At 34.8% G+C, this 26,096-nt stretch overlaps 2 protein-coding genes across 2 annotated transcripts; both read right to left on the minus strand.

Annotated features, from left to right (window-relative positions):
* Positions 1-7,412: 7,412 nt before the first annotated feature.
* LOC109236816 (hydrophobic protein LTI6A-like) lies at positions 7,413-8,697 on the minus strand. Its single transcript, XM_019403046.1, has 3 exons — positions 8,519-8,697; positions 7,925-8,035; positions 7,413-7,725 (listed from the first exon to the last, which is right to left on the minus strand). Exons 1-2 carry the CDS (start codon positions 8,603-8,605, stop codon positions 7,952-7,954), a joined length of 171 nt encoding a protein of 56 aa, XP_019258591.1. The 5' UTR covers positions 8,606-8,697; the 3' UTR covers positions 7,413-7,725; positions 7,925-7,951.
* A 9,434-nt stretch (positions 8,698-18,131) lies between these two features.
* On the minus strand, positions 18,132-21,193 carry LOC109236813. Its single transcript, XM_019403043.1, has 9 exons — positions 21,138-21,193; positions 20,589-20,943; positions 20,420-20,518; positions 20,029-20,121; positions 19,675-19,959; positions 19,189-19,578; positions 18,851-19,086; positions 18,382-18,591; positions 18,132-18,273 (listed from the first exon to the last, which is right to left on the minus strand). The coding sequence occupies exons 1-9, from the start codon at positions 21,191-21,193 to the stop codon at positions 18,132-18,134; spliced, it is 1,866 nt and encodes a 621-aa protein (XP_019258588.1).
* Positions 21,194-26,096: the final 4,903 nt, after the last annotated feature.

Below are 26,096 nucleotides of genomic sequence, written 5' to 3' on the forward strand. Positions count from 1 at the left end.
GGATAAAATAAGTGGTGACACTCACATTTCTCATTCCATCGCTCTGGGAACCTTGCAGGATCAGACACGATGTGGGCAGTTCTGACAAAGAAGTACTTATGCCAAAACTTATGACTCACCCGGTCGTCGATCCCAACTACCAGTCCTTTTGTCCCCCGCTGCCTCAAATGCACCATGGTACCCCTGTGAAAACTGGGCGAAAATAAGTGCAAAAGGTGGTGAACCGTAACCTCACACCTTGCCAACTCCGCGTATTTGGTCAGCAGCAGGAGTATTTTAAGCGTATACGGAGAAAGTTGAGCCGGGCAGATCTGGTAGAATCGACAGAACTCCTCCGCTAATGGAAGAAGGGGGAAGGAATGACCGATCACAAAGGGGTACTCATAAAAAGCACAGTACCCAGGCCTAGGAGTTTCCACAAAATCCCCTCCCACTAGAACCATATCAACGTGGGCGGGGATGTTATACTTTTCACGGAGAGCATCAATGTGAACTTGCTCCGTTTCGGAGAATACAGGGATAGGAGTAGGAGGAGGATCTTTGAGAAAATCACTTCGAGACATAGGGTGTCTCGGCAGCAAATCCTCAACGGTAGGGAAGCTATCTCCTTCCTCCGTCATCATGCCCTCATCGCTAATAGGGGGTGCCACAGATATCAGAGTGGCGTCAGAAACCCCTTCTCGAGACCGGTGGGGGTTAGGCATCTCCCCGGCGATAATGTGGTAAAGTGACAGAGAGGGTTAAGAACGAAAAAGGGAAGAGGAAGAAGCGAAGAAAACGTAAAACACAGGAGAGGTATGGAAGAAGGGCAGGAGATGAAATGGCCAAGAATTTTGAAAAAACAAACCCTCCCCTATTTATAGGATTGGGTAGCATCGGAATCAAAGGAAAAGGCAGCAGAGTAGCACCGGAGTCGAGGCGAAAGACTGCAGGATGGCACCGAAATCGAAGCGACAAGCCGTCAGCCCCTGTCTCGAAAACACGCATAATGATGACACATATGGAGATGGCGTTATTCCCCAATAAGACACAGCACCAAATTCTTATTAAGCTCGTTGACCTCCCACTGTTCGCCAAGTCATAACGCTCCAAGAAGCCAAATTTCTCCACAAAGGACGGACGATGTCCGCTTGTCGAGGACGCACCAATCGCGACCTTGACAAGCGGAGGGACTAACTGTATGAGTCCAAATTTGGACGACCACAGCTATTTGCCAAAGGCAATGGAAGACGAGATCTTCGTAAGCGGGACGTCCTACGAGGGATGATAGATAATGGATAGAGGACGGACGGCGGTTGTAGCGGTGTAGGCCCAATTAGAGGTATTTTGAAATATTCCCATGTATATTCCCTAGGGTATGTCCTCTAGGGTACAGAAAGGGATTATCCCTTATATATAGGGGAGGAGATACCTAGTAAAGGGACTCTCTCTCTGGACTTTGGAGAACGATCTATTTAAAAGCAAACCTTGTAAACTCTCTCCGATATTGAAGATTATCCTTCTCACTATACAATTATCGCCTTTTACATAAGATCAACAACTACTTTCCATCGTGTTCATTACTTGCATCTTATGTTCTAGAGCTTATTATGCTTAGCTGAGATTTACCCCTTCATTCTCTTTGATTGATTTGTTCAATTAGATTCAAATATCTTTTGTTCAAACAATAATGACTGTGTTTGGCAAAAACCAACTAATGTAATCATACTATGTTGTGTAATCAACTTATCTCTAACCCCTAATTCAATATTCTTTGTTATTACAAGTTTGAGTTTTCATGAGTTTGGGAGGAAAGATCAAAGGAAAAAAAAAGTTTTTACTGTTGTCTTTGAGAGGCAAAACGTGTTTATTAAGGCTTTCTATATAAAAACTCTTAATAAACTGCGTTTTATATAAATTTCCAATCAGAAAAGGTAAAAAGCCTTTCAAAAAGGCTTTTTATATAAAACGTCTTTTTAAAAGGCGTTTTACCTTAACGTCCCAAACGGACGTTAAGGTAAAACGCGATTCAAAAGCACATTTTATATACTTTGGTCACCAAATTTTTTTTAACCTATTTCGGTATTTTGAGTCCAAAAGAACCACAATTGGGTTCCAGACTCCTGTTTCAATAGACTTTCCCATTATCCAATGTACTCTCTCTATTTCAAAAAGATTGAAATTATTTTCTTATTAGTCCGTTTAAAAAAGATTGACATTTTTCAATATTTTCTTAATAAGAAGTATCTATAACCACACAAGTGATATTATTGGTTTCCGGCCACAAGTTTCAAAAGTTTTACAGTCACACAAATACTATAGCTTATTTAAGACCATATATCTCAAAAGTCTTCTCTTTTTTATTAAAATTTGTGTCAGGTCAAACTAAGACAATCTTTTTGAAACAGAGGGAATACTAGTTTGTTTGTTTTTTCCTTTTCTTTTGGGGAGATCGCTTCCACAAGGGATCAGCACTTGCCGCCAGCTATGGGCAAAGCTACACTATGGTAAGGGTGGTCAATTGACCACCCTTCAATTCGTCGAAAAATTACACTATGCATATAGATAATATTAGGTTTTACAGGTATATAACATATGTTGAACACCATTTGTCAGAGATTTTTTTTTTATTTCTTTCAAGTTTGAATACCTTAAGAAAAATTTCTGGCTTCGCCGTTGTGATGCCAGCCACCGATCAGGTCACCAGTTCTAGAAAATATGTTTGTCTGTTTAAAGATGGAGAAAGTACAGCTAAATTATAGGCATTTGCTGACAAACACATACTACTAAATTTGCCAGACTTGGGTGCCTGATTTGGCTTGGCTCTTATATACCAAACGTACAGGATTTAGGCATAGTAATGGGTTTATTATTATGTTGAAGAAAAGCACCACAATTGTCACTTACTGCTTTGATGATGATTGTGAGTTGTGACCATACTTTGTCCCTGTTATTTGTGGCTTGAATTATTTTCTTGTATTTTTAGGAAACCCATAATTCCTATAGGTTTAGGAAAATCATTGTCCTAATAGATTTGGGAAAGGAAAACCTATAGTCTTTGTTAAATTGGGAAACCTTTCTCATATATGTTTGGGACCTTTTGGGATCTATATATATGGGTTGTAGTTGGGGATTCTATAGATTGTATTGTGCTTTTTTTCTCATTCCTAGTGGAAAACTCTCTCTGCTTTAGCTCCGAGGATTAGGCTTAGCCGAACCTCGTTAAATCCTTGTGTTGATTTTTCTTCTCTATTTGCTTTGTGTGTGATTGTGTGCTAGTTAACCTACGATATTCCGCAACAATTGGTATCAGAGCAAGGTTCGGGTTTCTACATATAATCTAGGGTTAAGATGTCTTCATCATCTTCAACAAAGTACGAAGTAGAGAAATTTGACGGAGGTTCTAGTTTCAGTCTATGGAAGATTAGGATGAAATCGTCTCTGGTATTACAAGGATTATAGAAAGCAATTGATGAGAATTTTCCTGAAGATATGAAAGAGACAAAGAAGGAAGACCTGAAGGAGAGGGCTTTGAGTGCGATCTTCATGAGCGTTACATATAGCGTTCTTCGGGAAATTGCTGAAGAAACTTCTGCAGCAACGACATGGAAGAACCTGGAAGATCTGTATTCTAAGAAATCGCTGACAAAATGCCTCTACTTGAAGAAGAGGTTATACAATCTCCGTATGAACGAAGGTACACCTGTTAAAACTCACCTTGATGAGTTTAATTCAATTATAATGGACCTGAAGAATGTGGATATCAAAATTGAGAGTGAGGATCAGGCCTTGATTGTGTTATGTTCTTTACCACAGTCTTATGATACATTTGCCGATACACTGCTATATGGGAAAGACGGCATTTCACTAGAAGATGTTAGTAATGCACTAAAATCTAAAGAGTTGAAAAAGAGCTTTCCAGACAGCAGAATTGAGGGCGATGGTCTTGTGATTAGAGGAAGAACACAACAAAAGGACTTTAACAGGAAAAAGTCAACCGCAAGATCAAAGTCTAGAGCAAGGAAGCAACACTGTTATGAGTGCGGGGAGCAAGGTCACTACAAGAGAGATTGTCCTAAGCTGAAGGAGAAAAGAGGGAAGCAGAAAATAGATAATTCGGTAAATATTGTTGACACTGGCAATAATTTTGATGATAGTGACTATGTAGGGGAAGTTTGTGCTGTGAGTTCTAGTCATGGGCAAAATTCTTGGGTTCTTGATTCTGGTGCNCTAGTAATATTTATTGAAGACATAATTTTATTATATTTTGTAAGTTTGGACGAGTGATTTGGAACGTCAAAAACTCTTGTTTACTTGGAGTAGAAAAAAATTAATAAATGAAGAAGTTGGTGACGGTTTGTATTTTATCATTTTTTTCATATTAATTATTCAACTTATTAATGTAGTATTAGTTTTTTAAAATTTTTATTATTAATAAATTATGAATATCATTTGGTATTTTAAAATTAAATTATTTAAGTATCTTTAACATAAGCAATTTTTTTTAATATGAATTTTTGGATATTTTAAATAAGATAAGTGTCAAAGCTTATTATAAATGTATATCAGTCAATCAGTACAAAAAGCAATAAAAATCATCACAAACGAGACTATTATAAATATATTTAATTATACATATTATCCTTTCAAACATGTTCTGAATTAAACCGCACTCGACTAGTGGACTGGATTGAGCTAACCCTGGAACAAGTTCATTTTGAGGGCTCCCACTTTATAAGTAAAAGCTCCATTGTGCTCTCGTGGTATATTGTTATTTTTGAACGACGGAAAATTAAATTATCATATTTTCGAAATCATCAGATTTTTTATTTATTTATACCGAAATATGGGATTTCAAAATTAATTGATTTAAAATACCCTATTATCTGTAGTTTGTCTGGAGTGATATATAAGAGATATGTGTTGAGATTAGTGGTGGCAAAATGGTTAAAAGAAAACGATAAATCACCCATATTATCCACTAAAAAATGGGTGGGATAATGAACTTTTTAAAAATGGGTCAAATATGGATAATAACCATATTATCGTTTTAGAAAATGGATAACCAATGGATAACTAATGGGTTTAACGTTTACATTTGTAAAGCTTCAAATTGGGGTTCTTAAGTTTGGGAGACTAGCATTCTCCCAAAAGTGATCATATTCAGGAAGTCATGGATAATATGGTTACCCATATATCCACCGGTTAACTCGTTTTTTACCCGTATTAAATATGGTCGGATCAGATAATTTATCCGTTTTCGACCCGAATCATATCCGGCCCGACCCGTACGGTTACCACTCCTAGCTGAGATAGTTGATTAAAAGAAGGCAAAAGCCATCCAGGAGCATGTCTAGAGTTTATGTTACGGATTCACGTGAAAAATTCATAAATTTAAAATTTTGGTTCTGCTTCTAAGGCTCTTATGAGTGCCGATCAATCATGACCGTCAGTTTTCTTTATCGTGACATTCATGATCTATGCAATGCTCTCCTTGGTCTGTCAAGTATCAATTATTATTTTTTCCCTAAAGATTTCGATACCCTCTTATTTGTAGTTTGCTTAGTCTGGAGTGACGTAGCTAAGATATGCTGAAACAAGGGGCATTTGCATCTATACCCGTTTTTTGTGCCACATTTTAACTTGTGCCCGCTTTGCAAAAAAAATTGCAAGCGTACCCGCTTTTTCACATAACTTCAGCCCACGGGACTGAAGTTTTTCTTTTGTACTGGAAAACTTCAGCTGAAGTTTTTGTCTTTGTAACCGAAAAACTTAAGCAGTTTTCCAGCTTAAGTTTTCCAGTTATAAAATAAAAACTTAAGCAGTTTCCAGCTTAAGTTTTCTAGTTATACAATAAAAACTTAAGCTCTAGAGCTTAAGTTTTCTAGTTATAAAATAGAAACTTAAGCAGTTTCCAGCTTAAGTTTTCCAGTTATAAAATAAAAACTTAAGCAGTTTCCAGCTTAAGTTTTCCAGTTATAAATAAAAACTTAAGCAGTTTCCAGCTTAAGTTTTCCAGTTATAAAATAAAAACTTAAGCAGTTTCCAACTTAAGTTTTCCAGTTATAAAATAAAAACTTAAGCAGTTTCCAGCTGAAGTTCTTATTTTATAATTGAAAAACTTAAGCTCTAGAGCTGAAGTTTTCCAGTTATAAACAAAAACTTCAGCTCTTTCCAGTTATAAATAAAAACTTCAGCTCTAGTTTTCCAGTTATAAAATAAAAACTTCAAGTTTTTGTGTTGTAACTGAAAAACTTCAGCTCTAGAGCTGAAGTTTCTATGTTATAAAATAAAAACTTCAGCTCTAGAGCTGAAGTTTGCCAGTTACAAATAAAAACTTCAGCTAGAGCTGAAGTTTGCTAGTTATAAATAAAAACTTCAGCTCTAGAGCTGAAGTTTTTGTTTAGTAACCCGGAAACTTCAGCTCTAGAACTGAAGTTTATCAGTTATAAAGGGAAGCTGAAGTTTTTTAAAAAGTGGGTACGGATGCAAACAAAAAGACAAAGCGGCTACAGGTTAAAGAGGGGCGCCAAATAGGGCGCCCCGTGCAATTTTTACAAAAGATTGGGAGTCTACATATAAGGTATAGGGATCTCTTAATAGTGTGAGGCCTTTTGGAGAAAATCGTGCGGGCTTGGCCCAAAGCGGACAATATCACACTATGTTAAGAGTGCATTGGTAGCTGAAAAGATTGGGAGTCTACATATAAGGTGTAGGGATCTCTTAATGGTGTGAGGCCTTTTGGAGAAAACCGTGCGGGCTTGGCCCAAAGCGGACAATATCACACTATGTTAAGAGTGTCTTTGGGCTAGTTTAGCCCAACACCATATAGGTTTAGGAAAACCCATTGTCCTAATAGATTTGGGAAAGGAAAACCTATAGTCCTTGTTAAATTGGGAAACCTTTCTCATATATGTTTGGGACCTTTTGGGATCTATATATAGGGGTTGTAGTTGAGGATTCTATAGATTGTATTGTGCTTTTCTTTTCATTCATAGTGGAAAACTCTCTCTGCTTTTGCCCCGAGGATTGGGCGCCGAACCTCGTTAAATCCTTGTGTTGATTTTTCTTCTCTATTTGCTTTGTGTGTGATTGTATGCTAGTTAACCCACGATATTCCGCCACAGCTCCTATTCCCATATTTCTTTTTTTTTTTATAGAAGAGAAATTATCACTATATTACAAAATTGAGCTGATAATCATCACAAGGTTCGTGGATCAAATAAAATACGTCTATTGAAATATCCTACTTACCAAAACCACCATAGTTAGACTACCAAATCGGACACGTATTTTTTTTTTCCTCTTCTTTGTTTGGTCTCTTCTTTCACGTGGTAATCATAAAAAATAATTAGAGCAGTCGAGTGAAAGATAGACTGATGCCAGCAGTAAGACAAGCAACATACGCCACATGTTACACGGAGAAACCATAGTAGTATAACAATGGAAATTATTAGTATATCCAATTAAAATAACAGAATGAAAGTTAACATTAGAATCCAAGCGACTTACAACCAATGTAATGAAGACATTGAAATACGATACATGGCTTCATCAACACTCTGTCAATAGTTTCTCTATTGGAAATAGACAAGAGAGAAATAACCAAAACAAAAAGAAAAAAAGAAATAAAGGATAAACTCGGAACAAACCACCAGAATTATCCAAGAATAAATAAAGGAGTAGCTAGATAGTCGATTAGTGGAAATGAAGAGACTTGATAATGGCCTAAATTCACATATCCACCTGTCAACAAAAAGTAAAAAAGGAATTAAATACAGTTCCTATATTTTATGTATATCGAAATACCGTTTCCTCAAATTGAGGGAATACTCAAGCTGTTGGGTATTAATTAGTTGAATAATCCTCCTAACTAAATAGAAAAAGTTATTCTTCTTTTACCCTTTCATTGGGTTGAAAAGAAATTCGAGAAAAGAAGAAATACCATAGGGAAAAAAGGAAGATGATTGGATCACTTGGTTAGGACCCAAACAGCATAGACAATACCAGGCAGCCATCCAAAGAGAGTCAGCAAAACACAGATCCAGAATTCCACCTGTTTTCCCAACACACAAATGTACACATAGTTTCAGTAACGCTTACAAGTAACTGCAAAATTCTCAGACTCTATAGGAAATTGATCTGCACCTTTTCTATACAATTTTCCATATATTTTTTTATATCAAAACTAGTAACATTTCCCTATGATGGTAAGCACCCTCCACTTCCAACCAAGAGGCTGTGAGTTCGAGTCACCCCAAGAGTAAGGTGGGAAGTTCTTGGAGGGAAGGATGCCGAGGGTCTATTGGAAAAAGCCTTTCTACCCTAGGATAGGGGTAAGGTCTGCGTACACACTACCCGCCACAGACCCCACTTGTGAGATTATACATTTCCCTCCCATACCCATAAAATTACATATTTAACTCACCTACCCCTTAGCTCTGGCCATAAAATATCCAATTGAATAACTGAAGTATACTAATCGGGATATCATGTACACAAATATTTATTAAGAGGATAGGAAAAGTAGGAGGGGTACCTGGCAGCCAAACTTAAGGAAAACGCCAAGCGGAGGCAAGATGATGGCCAAAAGAATGTCTACGCATGTCATTGTGCTGTCTCCCATTTTTTCTTCTTCTGTTTCTTAATAACTTCTGATCAAATCAAATGCTAATTAAACACCAGATTTAGGAGTGTCACAGGTTTTGAAAATCACGAGGAAGTGGTTCCCTATATATAGGCTGAGAATTAGACCTACGTGACTCTCTGTTGGGGGCTAATTTCGTACTTTCACTTAGAGGATTCCTTAATCGCGTTTGCTTCATCAATTGCCTTACACATAATGTGTTTTTTTTTTTTTTTTTTCTTTTCATTTTTGGGGGTTTAGAGTGAATCTGATTTGTACAGCTCGTCCTCATTTGGGTGGGACCACATGGCACCGAGCTGTCATGGTAGGGCCCATCCGTGGAGTGTTCCCACCCTCTCCGTAAACTGAGTACGTATTGGCCCCAAGTTTATTGACTATCCAAATGAATTGAGAAATTAGGTTTGGTCTAAATTAAGAATGAATTATTGTAACTGAAACTTATTTCAATATTCATATTAGGAAAAAGGTAAAAGGTGGAGGTGCCGACGTAACCTTTTAACTATTTTAATGACATAAAAAATGGGACTATATCCTCTTGAGATTGCGGGTTCAAATTTAAATTTGAAACTTCTAGTGCTTCACTCGTTTGAAGGGCCCTTTGGTATTTTTTTTTTTTTTTTTTTTTTGATATCCTTTGGTATTTACTTTGGTGAACTAACATGTTCAAAACTAGAAAATAACTTATCTCTTTCTCTACTTTTTATTTGTTTATAATTTAAATAGTTTAAAACTTTTTATATTTGGATCGCAGAAACTTTTTCACGTCATGTTTTAATATAAGCTGACAATAATTTTCCAAATATTCCAAAATTCATGTTCACCTGGAAAATTGTCTCCTCACCAGTCTCTTTCTCATAAACATTTCTGTTATATCAATCATTCTCCAAATCGTTTCTTCTACTTTACTTCCCAAAGAAAGGAAGAAAATTATCTAGCAAGATTTGACAATATTCACATCTTAGAAACTAAATCCTTACCTATTCATTTTGAGGCAACTTCTTTCGTAATATAGATTAACACTAAACTAGCTACTCTTCCAGTATGGAAAAATAACTAGATCTTCAGGACATCGAAATGAATTTTATTCTGTTGGGATAAAAATGATGATGAAAATTGAAATACATACTCATTTTGAGGCAATTTCATCGAATAATATTGAAATACGTACATACTTGCTAGCTAAGAGAAATTTTGTATTACGAAAGAAGTTCTTGATGAAATGTTGAGTGTTGCTTGAAAATAAAAAGTTCTCCACATGGTCAACTAGCTGTAAGAACCAAATTGTCGAAAGCTTGAAACAAAAGCCTGATGTAAAAGCAACTCATTCGGATCAGTATAGAAAAAAGGCTTATGGAAAGAAGAAAAGCTAGAATAAAGATGATTTTTGTTTGTTTTACCATTTATTTTTCTTCTATATTTGTTTTTCCATGAAGCTTCCTTCGTAAGATACTTTTTATTAGACATATTCCAGGAAACATTTAGTGGGCGTTTGGACATAAGAATTGTAAAATTCCAAAAAAAGTGAAAATGGTATTTGAAAATTAGAGTTGTATTTGGCATTAATATAATTTTGGGTTGTTTTTGAAGTTTTGTGAGTGATAAGAGTGAAATTTTTGAAGAACAACTTTTTGGAGTTTTTCAAATTTTCGAAAAATTTCAAAAAGCATCTTCAAGTGAAATTGAAATTTTATGAACAAAAGATGATTTCGAAACAAAGTGAAAACTTTTCGAAAAAAAAAAGAAAAATTTTCTTATGTCCAAACGGTATATTAGTGTGTAAAAGATCTTCGTAAAACAAAAGGGGTAAAAGGAATTTGGCTACAATCTCATAAACTAAACTATGTATTAGGCCTAATTCAAAGCTAGAATCATAACATATACGACTATGAACATAAATTCAAATTTTCACTTGAACTGTGAGTTTGAGATTTATTTAGTATGAATCTCAACTTTTCCATTAGACTAAGGCATGAAACATTACAAAGTATCCAATTGTGTAGGGCTAAATAAGTTTGTAATAATCTTATCTTCTTTTTTCGTGTAATATCAAGTTGAATTTGGAGGAATAGAAGGTCATGATAAGATCGATTTAACTCAATCCCCGTAGTGTACGACAATAGATACGTTCAAAATACCTAACTCTGATTTCCTTTTGTCTTTTCCACCATAAGTAGGATATTTCTCAACATCTACCTCATAAATCGAATATTTATTTTTAGAGCATGTTTGGAAAGTTACCTTGAAAATAAATTTGGGTGAATTTGGTGTAATTACACAGTTTGGTATGTTTGTTTGGCCAGGTAATTACTTTTTCAGTATGAAATTGGGTGTAATTGGAGGGGTGTAATTACACTCTCCAATTCTCAGGGAAGGTGAGAATTGGTGGTAATTACACTGTGTAATTACAAGGTTGCCTTTTAGTTTCATTCTTTTTGTTTTTATTTTAATTTATTTTCTTGATAACTTCTTATTTCTATTATTTTAATTTTTTAATTTTATTTTCACTTTTTAATCTCTTTTGAAATTTTAAATATATTTTCTTTTGTACATTTATTTATCTTTTATTTCTCTATCTTCACTTCTTGTGATTCCATAATTGCTTATATTTTATTTTTTATTTATTTTATTTCTATGTTTTGAAACTACACCTCCTAATATTAGAAATAATGAGTCATTAATAACTTGGCATATAATGAATGATGCAATAAAAGTGAAATTCCGTTGTTGAATATTGTTATAAACTATTATGTTTCCTAATCTTAAGTTGCAGTGAGACTTACTATTATTATGTTGGAATTTGACATATGTTAAACTATTTTATTTTTTTATTTTTGAAATTGTGTTATATTCATCGTTCCAATTTACTTGTTTTAGTAGTATTGGCTCACATGTTGTTCTTTTTTTTTGTTAGAATTGATAAATTAGTTTTGCCAAACATTTGAATAATGTTATTACACTATATTTATAAATATTAATTTATTTTGTCAATCATGAATTCCATGATATTCTTACAAAACGTATATTTTTAGTTTTTGCAAGTATCTAAACTAAATATTATTATTTTAAAAAATATATATAAATTATTTTTACAATATAATTTATAATTATACGATTACTAATTAATGTATATTCACGAAAAAATATACATCTTAAATACCAAATATAATATCATTCATACTTATAAAAATTTATTGGCATATATTTATTATATTAATTTGTAAGTTTTGATAATTACTTAATTTAAAATTTAATCTAACAGTGTAATTACACTTGTGCAACCAAACAATAAACTTGTAATTATGACAAACAAACATATCGTCGTAATTATACAACTGTGTAATTACAAGGCTGTGTAATTACTACCCTAGTAATTACACCAATTCCAATTACAGGTAGCTTTCCAAACAGACTCTTACTGAAATCTAATCGCGAGCATGTGTTTCATTTTTTTGGGTCATACCGTGTGATAATATTGCCCTCTTTGTCCTTTTCCGTTTCGGCAGATTATTGAATGATAGCGATATTTAAATGGTGTCAAAATTTTCTAGTCCAGAAACGTAAATAAATATACTAAAGATTATGACAAAGAAAGAATGAATAAGAAAGAAAATGAGGTGAGAGCGTGGTATAAAAGAAAAGGAAAGAATGGTATTGATATTTAGCCATCCACCCCACGTGTAGGAGAATCCCATTCCCTCTGGATCATCCCACGTGTGCCAGATAATGAACCCATCTTTGCTTACTCTGTGCCAGATAATTTCCAGAATCTTCTTCTTAATTTGCTAAATAGAATGTTAGGTTCCCAAAAAACCGGTCTAGCTGGATCCTGATTTCTCCTTTTTACGGTCATGTCTTAAATCACAAAAGTTCAACATAATTTTCCTTAATGCATGGAATAAAGGTGTTCGGGGCGAATCCAGCTGAGTAGATTAGGATTCACCTGAACTTAATAGATTTTACACATATTTTACATGTCTATCAAAAAATCTCTTAAAATTCATAAATACTTACTAGGGCGGCTCAACAAGATGGTGACCTAAATCCAATTTTTAATATGGGGCCTTTCAGAAGAAAAAAAATAATAATTTATTTATATTTTTAATTGAACTCTATTTTACTAATTTTTTTAAATATAAAGTTGTTAATAGTTTCCTTTTATAAATCATTTAGTCTCTCCTAAGATATTGTTGATCTTAGATAATAGAACCAGATTCAAGAAGTTGATAACTTGATATCGAAATAATTTTTGATGTTTTTATATACTTGTTGAAAGGTTTGAAACGTGAGGAGAAAAAAGGAAAAAAAGAATGCGAATATAGTTTGGTACTCGTCAACTCTTGTTTTTTATAGAAAAAATAAAATTCTTTTCTTTCTACAAAGAACAATATAAATTTTAATTGGAAAAAGAGAATCACTCCCCCTAAAATCTTGTCGCGAATATAAAACTTTTCATTATTTAAATTTTACGATTAACATAATTAATGAAGTACATATATTATTATTCTCCTTTTACATTTCTCACTAAAACGTGTAACAAACTTTTAGAATCCGTTTTTGGTATCTTCAATAGTCCAAGTCTTATTTTTTATCTTTACCTTTTATAAAATATTTTTATTTTTTATTTTAAAATACCCAATATATTTAGAACTTACCTCTAAAGATTGTTCTGAGATGTATATGATCCAACTTACCTTAATTAAATATATTGGGTTCGAGTCCTGTGGTTAAATAAATCCTGTTAAAATGTATTCTCTCTTTTACTAGGCCTTACTACGAATCTAAATTAGTCGGGGTCTCAATACAAATATGAGTAGAAAACAAAAAAAAAAATTTGGGAACCCCAAGCCTTTGCTTTAGTGGCTTGACCCTTGGGCCGCCCTTGAATACTTGATTGTAAACCAGTTACTTATTATATATTTACTTAAAATCGTTGTATGAGTCCATAAACTTCGAATCCTAAATCCGCAAAAGTGCTTTGGGTCTTTGCGAATGGACGAGAAAGCCCGGACCTTTAATTTTGCATTTAACAAGGAGGCTTATCTCCTTGGGATTAACTTGAACAAACTGTCAAATGTACATAATAACATAACATGGGATATAGGGGTGTGGTGTCTGCATACAACATGGCAATGTGGGTCTAGCTAGGTTTTAAGCAACATGAAACATTTCCGTTGGCTACGGCGTAACAATGGCAGTGTCCTTCACTTCCACCATGTGTAACATTATGGGCTATAACTCACAAACATCCAAAACAAATGGTCAACTCTAACTTATGTATATTCATTGGAGTTGCAACTAGTTTAATTAGTAGATTCAGATGAATGTTTCTTGCATTGTAAGATGATCTTTGGGTGCTGTCTCGGCCTTAAATGATCCAGTGAAATTCACCGACTCACAAACATCCAAAAGAACAAAGTCAACTCTAGCTTCAATACAAGTAGCAAATTTAGCATATGCATGCAGAGGCGGAAAGAATATAAACTTTATGGTATCTCAAATTAATATACAATAATAATTGGATCACAATCAAATACTTACCTAATAAATATATAAGGTAAGAATAAAAATTACTCGATTCATATCCGCGCTCCTATATGCATGATGGTGTTTCTTGTAATAGTATTTGGGGGGCTGTCTCCGCCTTTAATAATCCGATCACCACCGACCTTAGCTTGTTGCCGACCATTTTCTCCATCTCCATGTGTGCATATTAATTTTCAATCATCTCCAGGAAGTATGTCAGTCATTTAGATAGCGTGCTATATATATAATAGTCTTTTAAACTGCTTCTCTTTGAAAGCTGGAAAAATATATAGTACTGATAATTGAGGAATTTTGTGAGTAGTTTTTATCAAGTTTCTTTGTTTTGTAATTCTCCTGACTAATTGTATGCAGCTTGTAATGCAAACAAGGGAAGTTTATGAGTTAAAAAACAATGTTACAATTCGAACTGCCATGTCATTACTTCCATTCCAATAGCCAACTGAAATTAGAAGAAAAAAAATAGTGTTCCTTCCCTTTTCCAGATAATTCTGTAACAAAGAAATCAAGATTCAAGATATAGATGAATTATGTCAATAACTGTAATTGCATGTATCAATTGAGATTGACAAAGAAAGAATTTACTGTTGGTGAATTTAAGGTGGTTTAGGGTTTTCATTTATTGAACGTGAACTATTTGTTCAGGTTGGGTTCTGCGATGGTTAACTCTTTACAAATGCTTGCATGCTTACCTTTTCAAGTTGGGGCCTGTTTCTTTTGAAGGTCTTTCTGCAGTTGTACTTTTCCCCTGATTTATGGGCTGTCTCATTATGTTATTGGATTTATCTTCAAATCTGGATTGGGTTCTCTTAGTTGCTAGGCTTTTTATCCATTCTTTAGCTTAATAGATATGGCCCATCTTTGAAATCCTGATTAAAAAATGACACTGTATAGCCGCTCTCAATATAATAACCGAAAAATATATATTTTTTGTATATATATACATTCTGTATGTTGTATACAAGAATTCTACACTTTTTCAGCTACTAAATATAAATAGTTTCTGGCGCGGGTTAAAAATGAAAAAAAGCCCTAAGATTTATAGGGGACAAGCATGCGTAGAAATAACACCAGGTAGCCATTCTAAGGGGTTGTTATTTGAGAATTAGCCAATATATTCTGACTTTCTTGTTTTCCAGTTTAATTTTTCGGGACACAGTTGTGCTGAACTGTCCTGAAATTAAAAATTTTAGTTTAAATTTTCAGAAAAAAAAAAAGTATTGGCTAATTTTGTAAATCGTTGTCCTCAGAATGATTATTTGTATACATCTTCCGCTCAGAGTCCGCTGATTCGTAATCTTGGATAAGCTAATTGGACTATTATAGGATCTTAGGGAAGTGACTAGCTAGGCATTTGACTCACTTGACTCGTTTGTTTGAGGGAAGAAATTCAAAAATAGCCATATTTACAAGTGGTCATTCAAAAATAGCCACAGTTTCAAAGGTAATCGAAATTTAGCCACTTTTCATGTAAAGATAAATCAGAACGAAAATACTGTTCAAAATACGGAAAAATACTCCAGTATAATATACCGGAATTCCAATATATAATATACTGGAACTCCAGTATAATATATTGGAGTTCCAGTATGATATATCGGTCCAGCATAATATACTGGAGATTGGAGCACCGGTATATTATACTGGAACTTTCCGCTTGTTGGAGTTCCAGCATAATATGCTGGAAGTTCATACAAAGGTGCACCGATCTCCAGTATATTATGCTGGAACTTTCCGTGTTGCAGCAAAATAGTGGCTATTTTTCAATGACTTTGCAAACGCTGGCTATTTTTGAATGACCAGTCCGAAAACTGGCTAGCCCGTGCTATTTTTACTTGTTTGATTGGACTATAATCTAACCCCGCCTATGCGAGCTTCTTCACATGGTCGATTCAAACACAGACAAAAAGTAAGTTAGTAATAATGTTAATTGTTAAATTTAAAATAATAAATTTTATAATGAATAATCCAACTAGCATATAATTGAGATATAATTATTGTAGTTGGATTATAATCCTTCTCTTATGCTATTTGGGATTCGGAGCTGACACCAGAAGTTGAGAGCTTAATGATCTTATCGACTAGTTAAGGGGCAAGCATTCCAATTTCTGCAAGGAAATCATTTATAACTTTTGTCACATCTTATATTTTACTTTTAAAAGAAAAGAAACAAAGGGCTGCATTGTGCTGAAATGGAGGTTCGAAGAGAGAGTGAAACCCTAACTAATGAGGGAGAAGAGAGAAGAGAGGAGGAACACGAAGATGAATGTAACAGTGAAGAAGAAATGAAAGCTCTGCTTTTCATTACTTGTACAACTTGTATATATACAAGACTTCACTAACTACTCTAACCACCTTACTAACCAATTACATGTGTTATTAACTAACTAACTAATACACTAATCTGCTAACACATAAATAGACTAAACTACCCCTGTACTCAAGTTATATCTTTTGTCTCAACACTTTCCCTCAAGCTAGGTGGTAGAAAAATATCAAGTACACCTAGCTTGGACAGCAAATACTCGTGTTGCACTCGTGGTAGACCTTTGGTTAGAATGTCTGCTAACTGTTCTTTTGTAGCTACATATTCTGTTTGTACCAGACCATTCTGTATCTTTTCCTTATAAAATGAAGGTCTATTTCAATGTGTTTGGTTCGTTCATGAAACACTGGGTTGGCAACTATTTGAATTGCTGCTTTACTGTCAGTGTAGATGTTCACAGGGAGGCCAACTTCTATACCAATGTCTTTGAACAGACCAAGTATCCACACCAACTCTGCTATAGTTGATGCAATGCTTCTGTATTCAGATTCTGCAGAACTCCTAAAAATGGTGCTTTATTTCTTTGATTTCTAGGATATCAGGGAATCACCATATTTGATGAAGAAGCCTGTTACTGACTTCCTAGTGATAGGACAGGCTGCCCAGTGTGCATCACATTATGCAGTGATAGTGTTTTGATAGTGTTTCTCTGTTTGCTAGATAACAGTATGCCTTGGCCTAGTTGATTCTTCACATATTTAACCACCCTTTGAGCAGCTTCCGAATGTGATCTTTTTGGTTTCTCCACAAACTGGCTTAGTGTCTGAATACTATATGCTATGTCTGGCCTTGTGATAGTTAAGTAGAGTAGTTTCCCCAGTAACCTTTGATACTGGCTGATGTATGTTAACACTTCATCATCAGTTGCATTAGAGCTGCCAGTATGTTCATCATACTCCTTAGTGGTAATTTTGATGTTGGCTTCAATAGGTGTTGCTGCAGGTTTTGCAGCTCCTAATCCAAGCTCAGAAATCAGCTCTAGAGTGTACTTCCTTTGGTGCATTAGAATGCCTCTTTGTGACCTGGTAAATCCAATGCCAAGAAAGTATTTAAGATCTCCTAGATCATTCATTTTGAATGTCAGTTGCAGCTTGGTCTTCATCTCAGCTATTAGTGTCAAGTTAGGCCCAGTGATTAGCATGTCATCAACATACACTAAGATGATTATGATATGTTCACTTGACCCTTTGATGAACAAGGAGTGATCATGTTGGCTTTGCATGAAGCCAAGTCCTAGAAGTGCCTCAGACAGCTTAGCATTCCACTGTCTTGGTGCATGTTTGAGCCCATACAGGGATTTCAACAGTCTACATGCTGGTCTTGTCTCCCTCTAACTCTGAAAGCTCTGTTGTAAGGTCATATATATCTCATCATATCTCCTTGAAGAAAAGCATTGTACACATCCATTTGATGAATGTGCCACTGCTCAGAGGCAGCCACAACTAGAATGGTTCTAACAGTAACCATCTTAATTACTGGACTAAATGTTTCTTGGCAATCAATACCCTCCTGTTGGCTGTACCCTTAGGCCTCCAACCTGGCTTTGAACCTCTCCACCTCCCCTGTAGCTTTGTACTTCACCTTATAGATCCACTTATAACCAATAGGCACCTTGCCTTCAGGTAAGGACACCACATCCTAGGTGTGATTGGATTCTAGTGCTGCAATTTCAGCTTGCATAGCTTCAACCCACCTAGGATCTTGAGCAGCTTGCTCAAAAGAAGTAGGTTCCTGGATTGCAGAGAATGCTGTCAAATAGGCCTGATATTTTGGAGAAATTCTATCATAAGACACATAGTTAGAAATGGAATAGGGAACAGATTTGTGTTCAGGCTGTGACACAAAGTCCTTCATCCATATGGGAGCCTGCCTTGTCCTCAAAGATCACCTCATACCAGTGGATCGCTGAGTGGGAGGAGGAAGTATAGAAGGCATCACATCTGCTGCAGACTGGTGCAAAGGAGAAGAGTCAGTAGACTTATGCCTAGTAGGAACAGGAGGAAGTGAAGGCTGCTCTTCACTAGAACTGGACAATTCAGGAGGCAAGAAAATAGGTGGTGATGTGTCTGAGATGTCTTTGAAGGGAAATATATCTTCCCTAAAGGATACATCCGTGTTGATAAAAAAAACAATGAGAAGAGAGATCCAATAGAATGTAAGCCTTCTGAGTGTTAGAGAAGCCCATGAGAATAGATGGCTTAGCCCTGGGAAGAAGTTTGTCTGTTTCAAGAACTTGCTTGGCATAACACAAGCAACCAAGAATTCTTAAGTGACCCAGATTAGGTGCTCTACCATACAATAGTTCAAAAGGAGAAAGACCATGAAGGATAGAAGATGGCATCCTATTTATGAGGTACACTGCTGCAAGCACACAATGCCCCCAATATTTGATAGGAATATTGGCCTGAAACCTTAAAGCTCGTGTGACTTCTAGGATGTGCCTATGCTTTCTCTCAGCAGCTCCATTTTGCTGAGGAGTATAAGCACATGTTCTTTGATAAATGATACCATATTTCTGAAACAATGTGGTACAGTTAGAGTTGACAAACTCAGAGCCATTGTCTGGCCTTACTACTTTCACAACTTTGTTAAACTGAGTTTGAATGAGCACAATAAGCTGAGTAAGCACCAGACATACATCATATTTGAGTTTCAGTAGAAAAACTCAAGTCATCCTAGCAAAGTCATCAATAACTGTCAGGAAATACCTATTGCCATCAAAAGTTGCACAGTTATATGGACCCCAAACATCAAGATGTATTAGATCAAATGCAGCAACAGTCTTAATACAGCTGGAAGGGAATGGCAGTCTGGTTTTCCTAGCACAAGGGTATACACTACACTTATTGATAGTGTCATTGATACTAGCTAGTTTGGCAGCAAACAGTTTTCTAAGAACAATATTAGATACATGCCCTAGTCTTTTATGCCACAAGGCAACATCAACTGTAGTGTCACCCTGGCTTGACTTTATTCCAACATCAACTAAAGAGACTGCGGTGAGCATCTTTCCACCGTATTTCTGCTGAAAGTATAGACCATCTCTTTCTCTACTAATCTCCCTCACCCTGCCACTTAAGAGATCCTGAAAGACACAAAAATCGGGATAAAAGGTAGCAAAGCATTTAAGATCTCTTTACACTTTGGAGACTGATAATAAGTTGAACTTGAACTGAGGCACATAGAAGACATCTTTAAGTGTGCTTCTGTCTGAAATATTGTTGTCACCAGTGTGAGTTACTAGAGTGACATCTCCATTAGGTAGTAAGACTGTTCTAGGCTTAGAAGGAGTAACTACAGAAGTCTTAGTAAGTAAGTTAGCATCTGACACCATATGATTAGTTGCTCCAGTATCAATAATCCAATCTTGTGGACTAGTAGATGCTAAGAGGGCAGTGCTAGTACCTACCACATTTGCTTGAGCAGAGGAAGTTGAATTGTTCAGAATTTGCATTGTCTGATCATTCTGGTCTTTAGTGAAAGGAAAAACACTTCCTTGAGCCTATGGGGAAGAACTTGTGTAAGGTCTCTGTACCTGTATAGAGGAAGATCCTGCTAGAGCTTGTGTGCCAGAATGACCATGTGCCTGATTCATGGCTTGTGAATACTCAGCTCCTTCATTCATGACCTGTTGAGGATTTTCATATGCAGGCAAATGAGGCATTGTGTTTGCTGAGAAACCTAGTGTGAGGCATGATTGGAGTACATAGGCATAGTGTATCCAGGTTTGACCACTGCATTATAAGCCCCAGCTCCCCCTTTCTTTTTGAATTTATAATCTGATAGATAACCTATTATTTTGTAGCAGTTTTCTTTACTATGGCCCTTCATTTTACAAAACTCACACTGAATGTTGTAACTTTTGGATTGAAACTAGGTTTAGCACTATATAGTGCAGTTCAATCATAAGAATGTGTTGCATTTACAGTAGGTGAGGATCCTAAAATGCCAGCAGAGGCAGCTAGAGCTCTTTGGCTTTCATCACTCATAAGCATGACATATGCTTGATTTACTGAAGGAAGTGGCTTCATCATAAGTATTTGACTACGAGCTTGAGAGTAAGAAATCATTCAAGCCCATTAGAAATTGATTCACCTTTTGCTTTCGTAGATGTACAATAAACTCCTTTGTCTTAACACAATCACAGCCAGGGGTGGGTATAACAGACTCAGATTCATCCCAAAAGTCCTTGAGCTTCGAATAATAGATAGAGATAAAGGAAGTACCTTGACTTAAGGTAGCAACTTCCTTGTGCAAATTGTAGCAACGAGTATCATTCACTTTGTCAAACCTCTCTTGTAAATCCGTCCACATCTTCTGTGCATTAGTGGCGTAAGCAATACCACTAATTAAGGCTGGTGCAACGGAGTTCATCAGCCATGACAACACAATTGAATTGCATCGTTCCCATTGATACCAATACTTCTCACGAAATCTCTCTTTTGGCCACCTGCCATCAACAATACCCAGTTTATTACTGCCAAGTAATGCAATCCTCATAGATCGATACCACAAGGAGTAGTTATCAGTGCCAGTTAGTTGAAATGAAATCAATGAGATTCCACTTGTGTCGCCCGGAGCTAGGCATAGAGGGTGAGTGACGGCAACTGTAACACCTTCCTCAAATTCATCATCAGAGGATACATGTGATGCATTTTCAGCTGTGACAGTTGCATTTTCATGATCCAATCAATCGCCATTATTGAGTACTTTTGGACCTCGAATTAGAAAAAATGAGATCTCAATTGTTTGAGACTACAGAGAAGAAGACAAAGTAGATGAGAAGACAGAGAATCGATTTATGAGCTTCGATTCAGAGCTCGAGCTCTGATAACATGCTGAAATGGAGGTTCGAAGAGAGAGTGAAACCCTAACTAACGAGGGAGAAGAGAGAAGAGAGGAGGAGCACGAAGATGAATGTAACAGTGAAGAGGAAATGAATGCTCTGCTTTTCATTACTTGTACAACCCGTATATATACAAGACTTCACTAACTACTCTAACCACCTTACTAACCAATCACATGTTTTATTAACTAACTAACTAATACACTAATCTGCTAACACATAAATAGACTAAATTACGGTTGTACTCAAGTTATATCTTTTGTCTCAACACGTTGTTTCATTTGATAACAAGGAATAACCAATTATTCACTCATTAAAGAAGATGAAAATAGTTTAAATTCAAAATACAATTAGCCATCTTATCCCTGATTGTGTTGTGTAGCTATCACAACATCTGAATCTGACAGACTTTATAAGAAAACTTTCAACATCATATCCTTAATTCATAAAGATGCATACTGTTGTCCTGACTCTCCAGAAATTTTCCTCAACAAAAAGTGTCTAGGTCCTTAGATTTTAAATATGTGGTCCAACAGATATGTATTCTCTGCTGGATTTTTGTGAATAAGCTTTGTGTTGAGCTTTATGCTAATCTTTTGCTTATCCTTCCACCTTTTTGTATCAAAATTTCGCCTTGTAATTGGTACATATGCGATATGTTCTTGTTTCTTGCTCAATATAACCTTGACCTTCAAACACTTAGCTCGACCTAATTGCTTTTCATGTGAAATTGAGAATATTTTGGCATACAAATGTGAATCTTTTCATGAGAAAAATCTGACTTGGTAGGAAACTTCTTTGAGTTTTTACGAGTGGCTAAAAGTGTGTAACTGATCAATAGAAGATGCATGCATCGAGAAATGCAGCATCTTTGTCACCAAAAATAAATAAAGGAAAAAGAAGAATAGGGCTATGAATCTTTGAGAGCATTTCTACATTCTTCGTACACAATGAACTAGTACTATATTTTTTTAGCATATTCTTTTAATTGCATGATCGCCTTATTTATGGTCCGACGATTAATTTGAGTTTAACCTTTGTACACTAACAGTGTAAGTATAATTATCTTTTTTACACCATTAGATTAAGATTACCTACAAAAAACAAGTAACATAGATAACTGTATATTTAATACACTAAAAATATAAAATTTCCTATACGGTTAGAGTATATAAGTTAAATCTATCGCATTATTATATGAAAATAGGGTGGAATGGGCATAGCTGACAGCAGTGATAATTCCAGGAGTCAAGACGGCTATGTCATTATATTTCTGAAAATAATGCATTGAGAATCTGAGTCAAAAATTTGCATGACATAATGAATGCACTACTAGCGCTTGGGCACACACACATATTAGGTCTGGACAGTTGTTATTGCAGGATTCATGCTCTACTAAATATTGTTATCCTGCACTTGAGAAATCATGGATCCTATTTATTTCTAGTATTGAATCAAGGCATTAATTTCCAGAAGGTGAGAAATTCATTGTTTACTCTCATGATTGGCTCCCCAGTATCAATTTCTTTCACCAGCTTCATATAGCTATACCCCACTATGATTGAATGCTTTGCTCATTATGTTGCAGGTTTCCAAACAATATAGCAAAATAAAAATTGCAACTTGCCTTACCCTAATCATTATTTGTCGACAACATAATTCAGACTATAAACATATATATCTTATTCTAAGGGGTCGTTTGGTAAGATGCATTAAATAAAATAATGCATGCATTAGTTTTGTGTATTAATAATACCTTGTTTGGTACACTCTTTGAACCTATGCATTAGTTACACCCCTTATTTGGTATTATCCTATGCATAGCTAATGCATAAGAAACCATGATATTAACAATGCAATGTGTTTTAATGCATGCATGTGCTTAGTTAACGATAAAATTGTCCTTAAAAATTTATGCTTGATAAAAATATACTATTATATTAACACAAGTTTGAAATAATCCAAGAAAGTGAAAAATAAAATTATATCCTTATTAAATAAATAAATACTTAGCATATTTTATTTTTTATAAATAAATATTCAATTCAATAACTATATAAGTAGACAAACCAAATACTTTTTTTTAAACCCTTTTCATATAACAACATTGCTCAACATATGTTTCTTTTAAAAAGATAAAGTGATGGACGGGTATTTTGTAAACAAATAATTTTTTTAAAAATTGTGCAATACTTTAATACATCAAACCAAACGATGAATAAGAAATATGTTAGCATAACTCATACCAGCATTATTAATACAATATATTCAGCATTATTCTTATACAATCTATCAAACGATCCCTAACGGTTATAGCACATGATGATATACTGACATACCACTACGGAATATGGTGAATACCTTCACTTTTAACCAAAGATCTCACCTTCTAATATTGGTAACAAAAAAACTCTTGATATAGACCCCATGTAACGTAAATTTAGATTAATCTGATCAACTGATCCCCGATACAAGATGGTTAAAAAAATATGACAGCGCACTGCTGACGTATGTATGGTGTACTTATGTTATTTTGACTTGCACCAAAAGACAAGAGAGAATAAGATAAATTACAGGCTGGTTTTTGTGACTTATGTTATGTATAGCAACGTCCTACAAAAAAATTTGGTATATTTCTAGATTAAAATAAGTAGAGAGAAATTGTTCTGAGCAGAATACATGGTTCTAGTGATCATGTGCAGATTCAGTCATTCAGAGAGACAATAGTCTGCAGATACTGTTAGCACTAACAAAGGCATTTATTCATGCTTGGCTAGCTTGGGGTCCAAATAACTAGGCTCCGCAGTTTAGAAGGGAATTGTTAATTTACATTCTGTTTGGAACATTATTTTCCGTCGTTTTATAATGTATTGTATTGTATTGTATTATATTGTATTGTATTGTATCGTATCGTTTTGTAAATACAATGTTTGGATAGATTGTATTGTTTGCTATTGTTAAATAATACTTTGTTGTTTGATTTGACTGTATCATACTGTACTGTAACTGATAAGTTGATTAAAATACCCTCAATTGTTTAAATATTAAATTTATTAAAATTATGCATAAAACTAATTTTAAAAAATAAATAGAAAAAGGCAAAACACCTTAAGAAAGTAGAACAAAGGAGCGAGACAGAAGAAGGCAAAACGAAGGAGCACAGCTAATTAGGATTGAGTTAAAAGTAAATTAGGAGAAAAAATAAAACAGAAGGCGGCAAAACATCTTTAACATTGGTGGCGGAAGTTCTTGAAAAAAATAAAGTAGGCTATAGGTTGGAGATTTGGAGTTATAATAGAAAAAAAGGTAAAGGGTAAAATATAATTGTGGAGTAATAAATTAGGGCATAATTGAAAAGAAAAATAGGAAACAATCCCACCACACCAAATCGGTTGTTTTAAAATATGATTTTTTAATTGTTCCGAAACAATGAATTTAATAATAAAATACAACCAATTTTAATGAAACAATTAAAACAAACATTATTTTGGGATAACAATACAATACGTGAAACAACCATCCAAACAAGCTGTTATATAAGGACAGTATCCACTACTCCACCACCTTACTCCATCAACTCCAAACTTATTCTTTAACAGTGGAATTCTAAATAATTTTGCGCATATTTTGATTATTTCACCACATATTTGATATTATATCTTTCACTAACACATATATCGAATAACAACAACAATAACAATCCAGTAAAATTTCACTAGTAGAGTCTGGGGAAGATAGTGTGTACGCAGACCTTACCCCTACCCCTAAGGGGTAGAGAGGTTGTTTCCGAAATACCTCGGCTCAAGAGAACAAAACACATATATCGAATAAGTCTGCTTATGAAAAGTTTAAGAAGACAGAATTTCTTTTTACCTAAAGTTGTTTGTTTTTACAAATTAAAATTAAAATTTATGATTTTCCCTGTTTCATCAACCATTAGTAAGCGTATTCCCTAATCCCTACCCCGTTCGCGAGGTGCTCAGACCTCAGTCGTTGATTTAATTTACAATTATGTTTTATTCTTCGCATATATATCTGCAGCAGTCCCGGAAGGCTTGTATTAAATAAAAATATCTGTTGTGATATGGTATGTTGTAGTCAATATATGCCGCCTTGTACATGCAATAATTAACCTAATTGTGAAAACCATGGTTTTGTCAGGACATATTTTGTTAGTTTGCTATTTCTGAGGATAGTACGAATAGTATGTATATATATGTCCACTTCTACCTTGTTTTCAGGTTGTTTTCATGTTCTTTGCTTGGATTCATTTATAAGGGAGATTCATGCACTTAATAGCTGAGAGGAAAACGTACAATTTTTTGCCGTAGCATTTTGATTGAAATATTGGCTGGCTCACCCATCTATGCTTATTCATACATCATGATTTTTATTCTTATATGAAATATGAATTCATTACACGAAAAGGAAAAGGAAAAGGTGAAAGAAAACAGTGAGAATCAAATATACACTTAATACATAGAAAATGTTCACAAATATCACTAACGCTTTCAAGCGAATCATAGGTGCTAATTAGGAACCAGAAATGTAACATTAATTTCGTATGTCACTAGTCACATTTTCGCGTACAAAAAAATAACTTCTTCTCACGAGAGCTTAGAAATTTCTTTTAGTGTGATTTTTGTAGAGTAAGTTGTAATATATAGGATCATTTGCGTTAATGATTATTTATTTGGTAAGTTCAAAACTTTAAGCTGGAGGCTCATGCATGTTTGTACTGAATATTTCATTTTCAA

The sequence above is a fragment of the Nicotiana attenuata genome, unplaced genomic scaffold (genome assembly GCF_001879085.1).
Source record: "Nicotiana attenuata strain UT unplaced genomic scaffold, NIATTr2, whole genome shotgun sequence".
NCBI lineage: Eukaryota > Viridiplantae > Streptophyta > Magnoliopsida > Solanales > Solanaceae > Nicotiana > Nicotiana attenuata.

Bases quoted from the DNA above. Each gene is read 5' to 3' on its own strand.
- LOC109236813 (XM_019403043.1), bottom strand. From the start codon at position 21,193: ATGGCGATTGATTGGATCATGAAAATGCAACTGTCACAGCTGAAAATG. The intron at 20,944-21,137 runs GTATCCTCTGAT...TGTTGATGGCAG, and splicing joins CAGCTGAAAATGCATCACAT to GTGGCCAAAAGAGAGATTTC. The intron at 20,122-20,419 runs GTAAATGCAACA...AATCCTCAACAG, and splicing joins TTTTAGGATCCTCACCTACT to GTCATGAATGAAGGAGCTGA.
- LOC109236816 (XM_019403046.1), bottom strand. From the start codon at position 8,605: ATGGGAGACAGCACAATGACATGCGTAGACATTCTTTTGGCCATCATC. The intron at 8,036-8,518 runs GTACCCCTCCTA...TTGGGAAAACAG, and splicing joins TCCTTAAGTTTGGCTGCCAG to GTGGAATTCTGGATCTGTGT.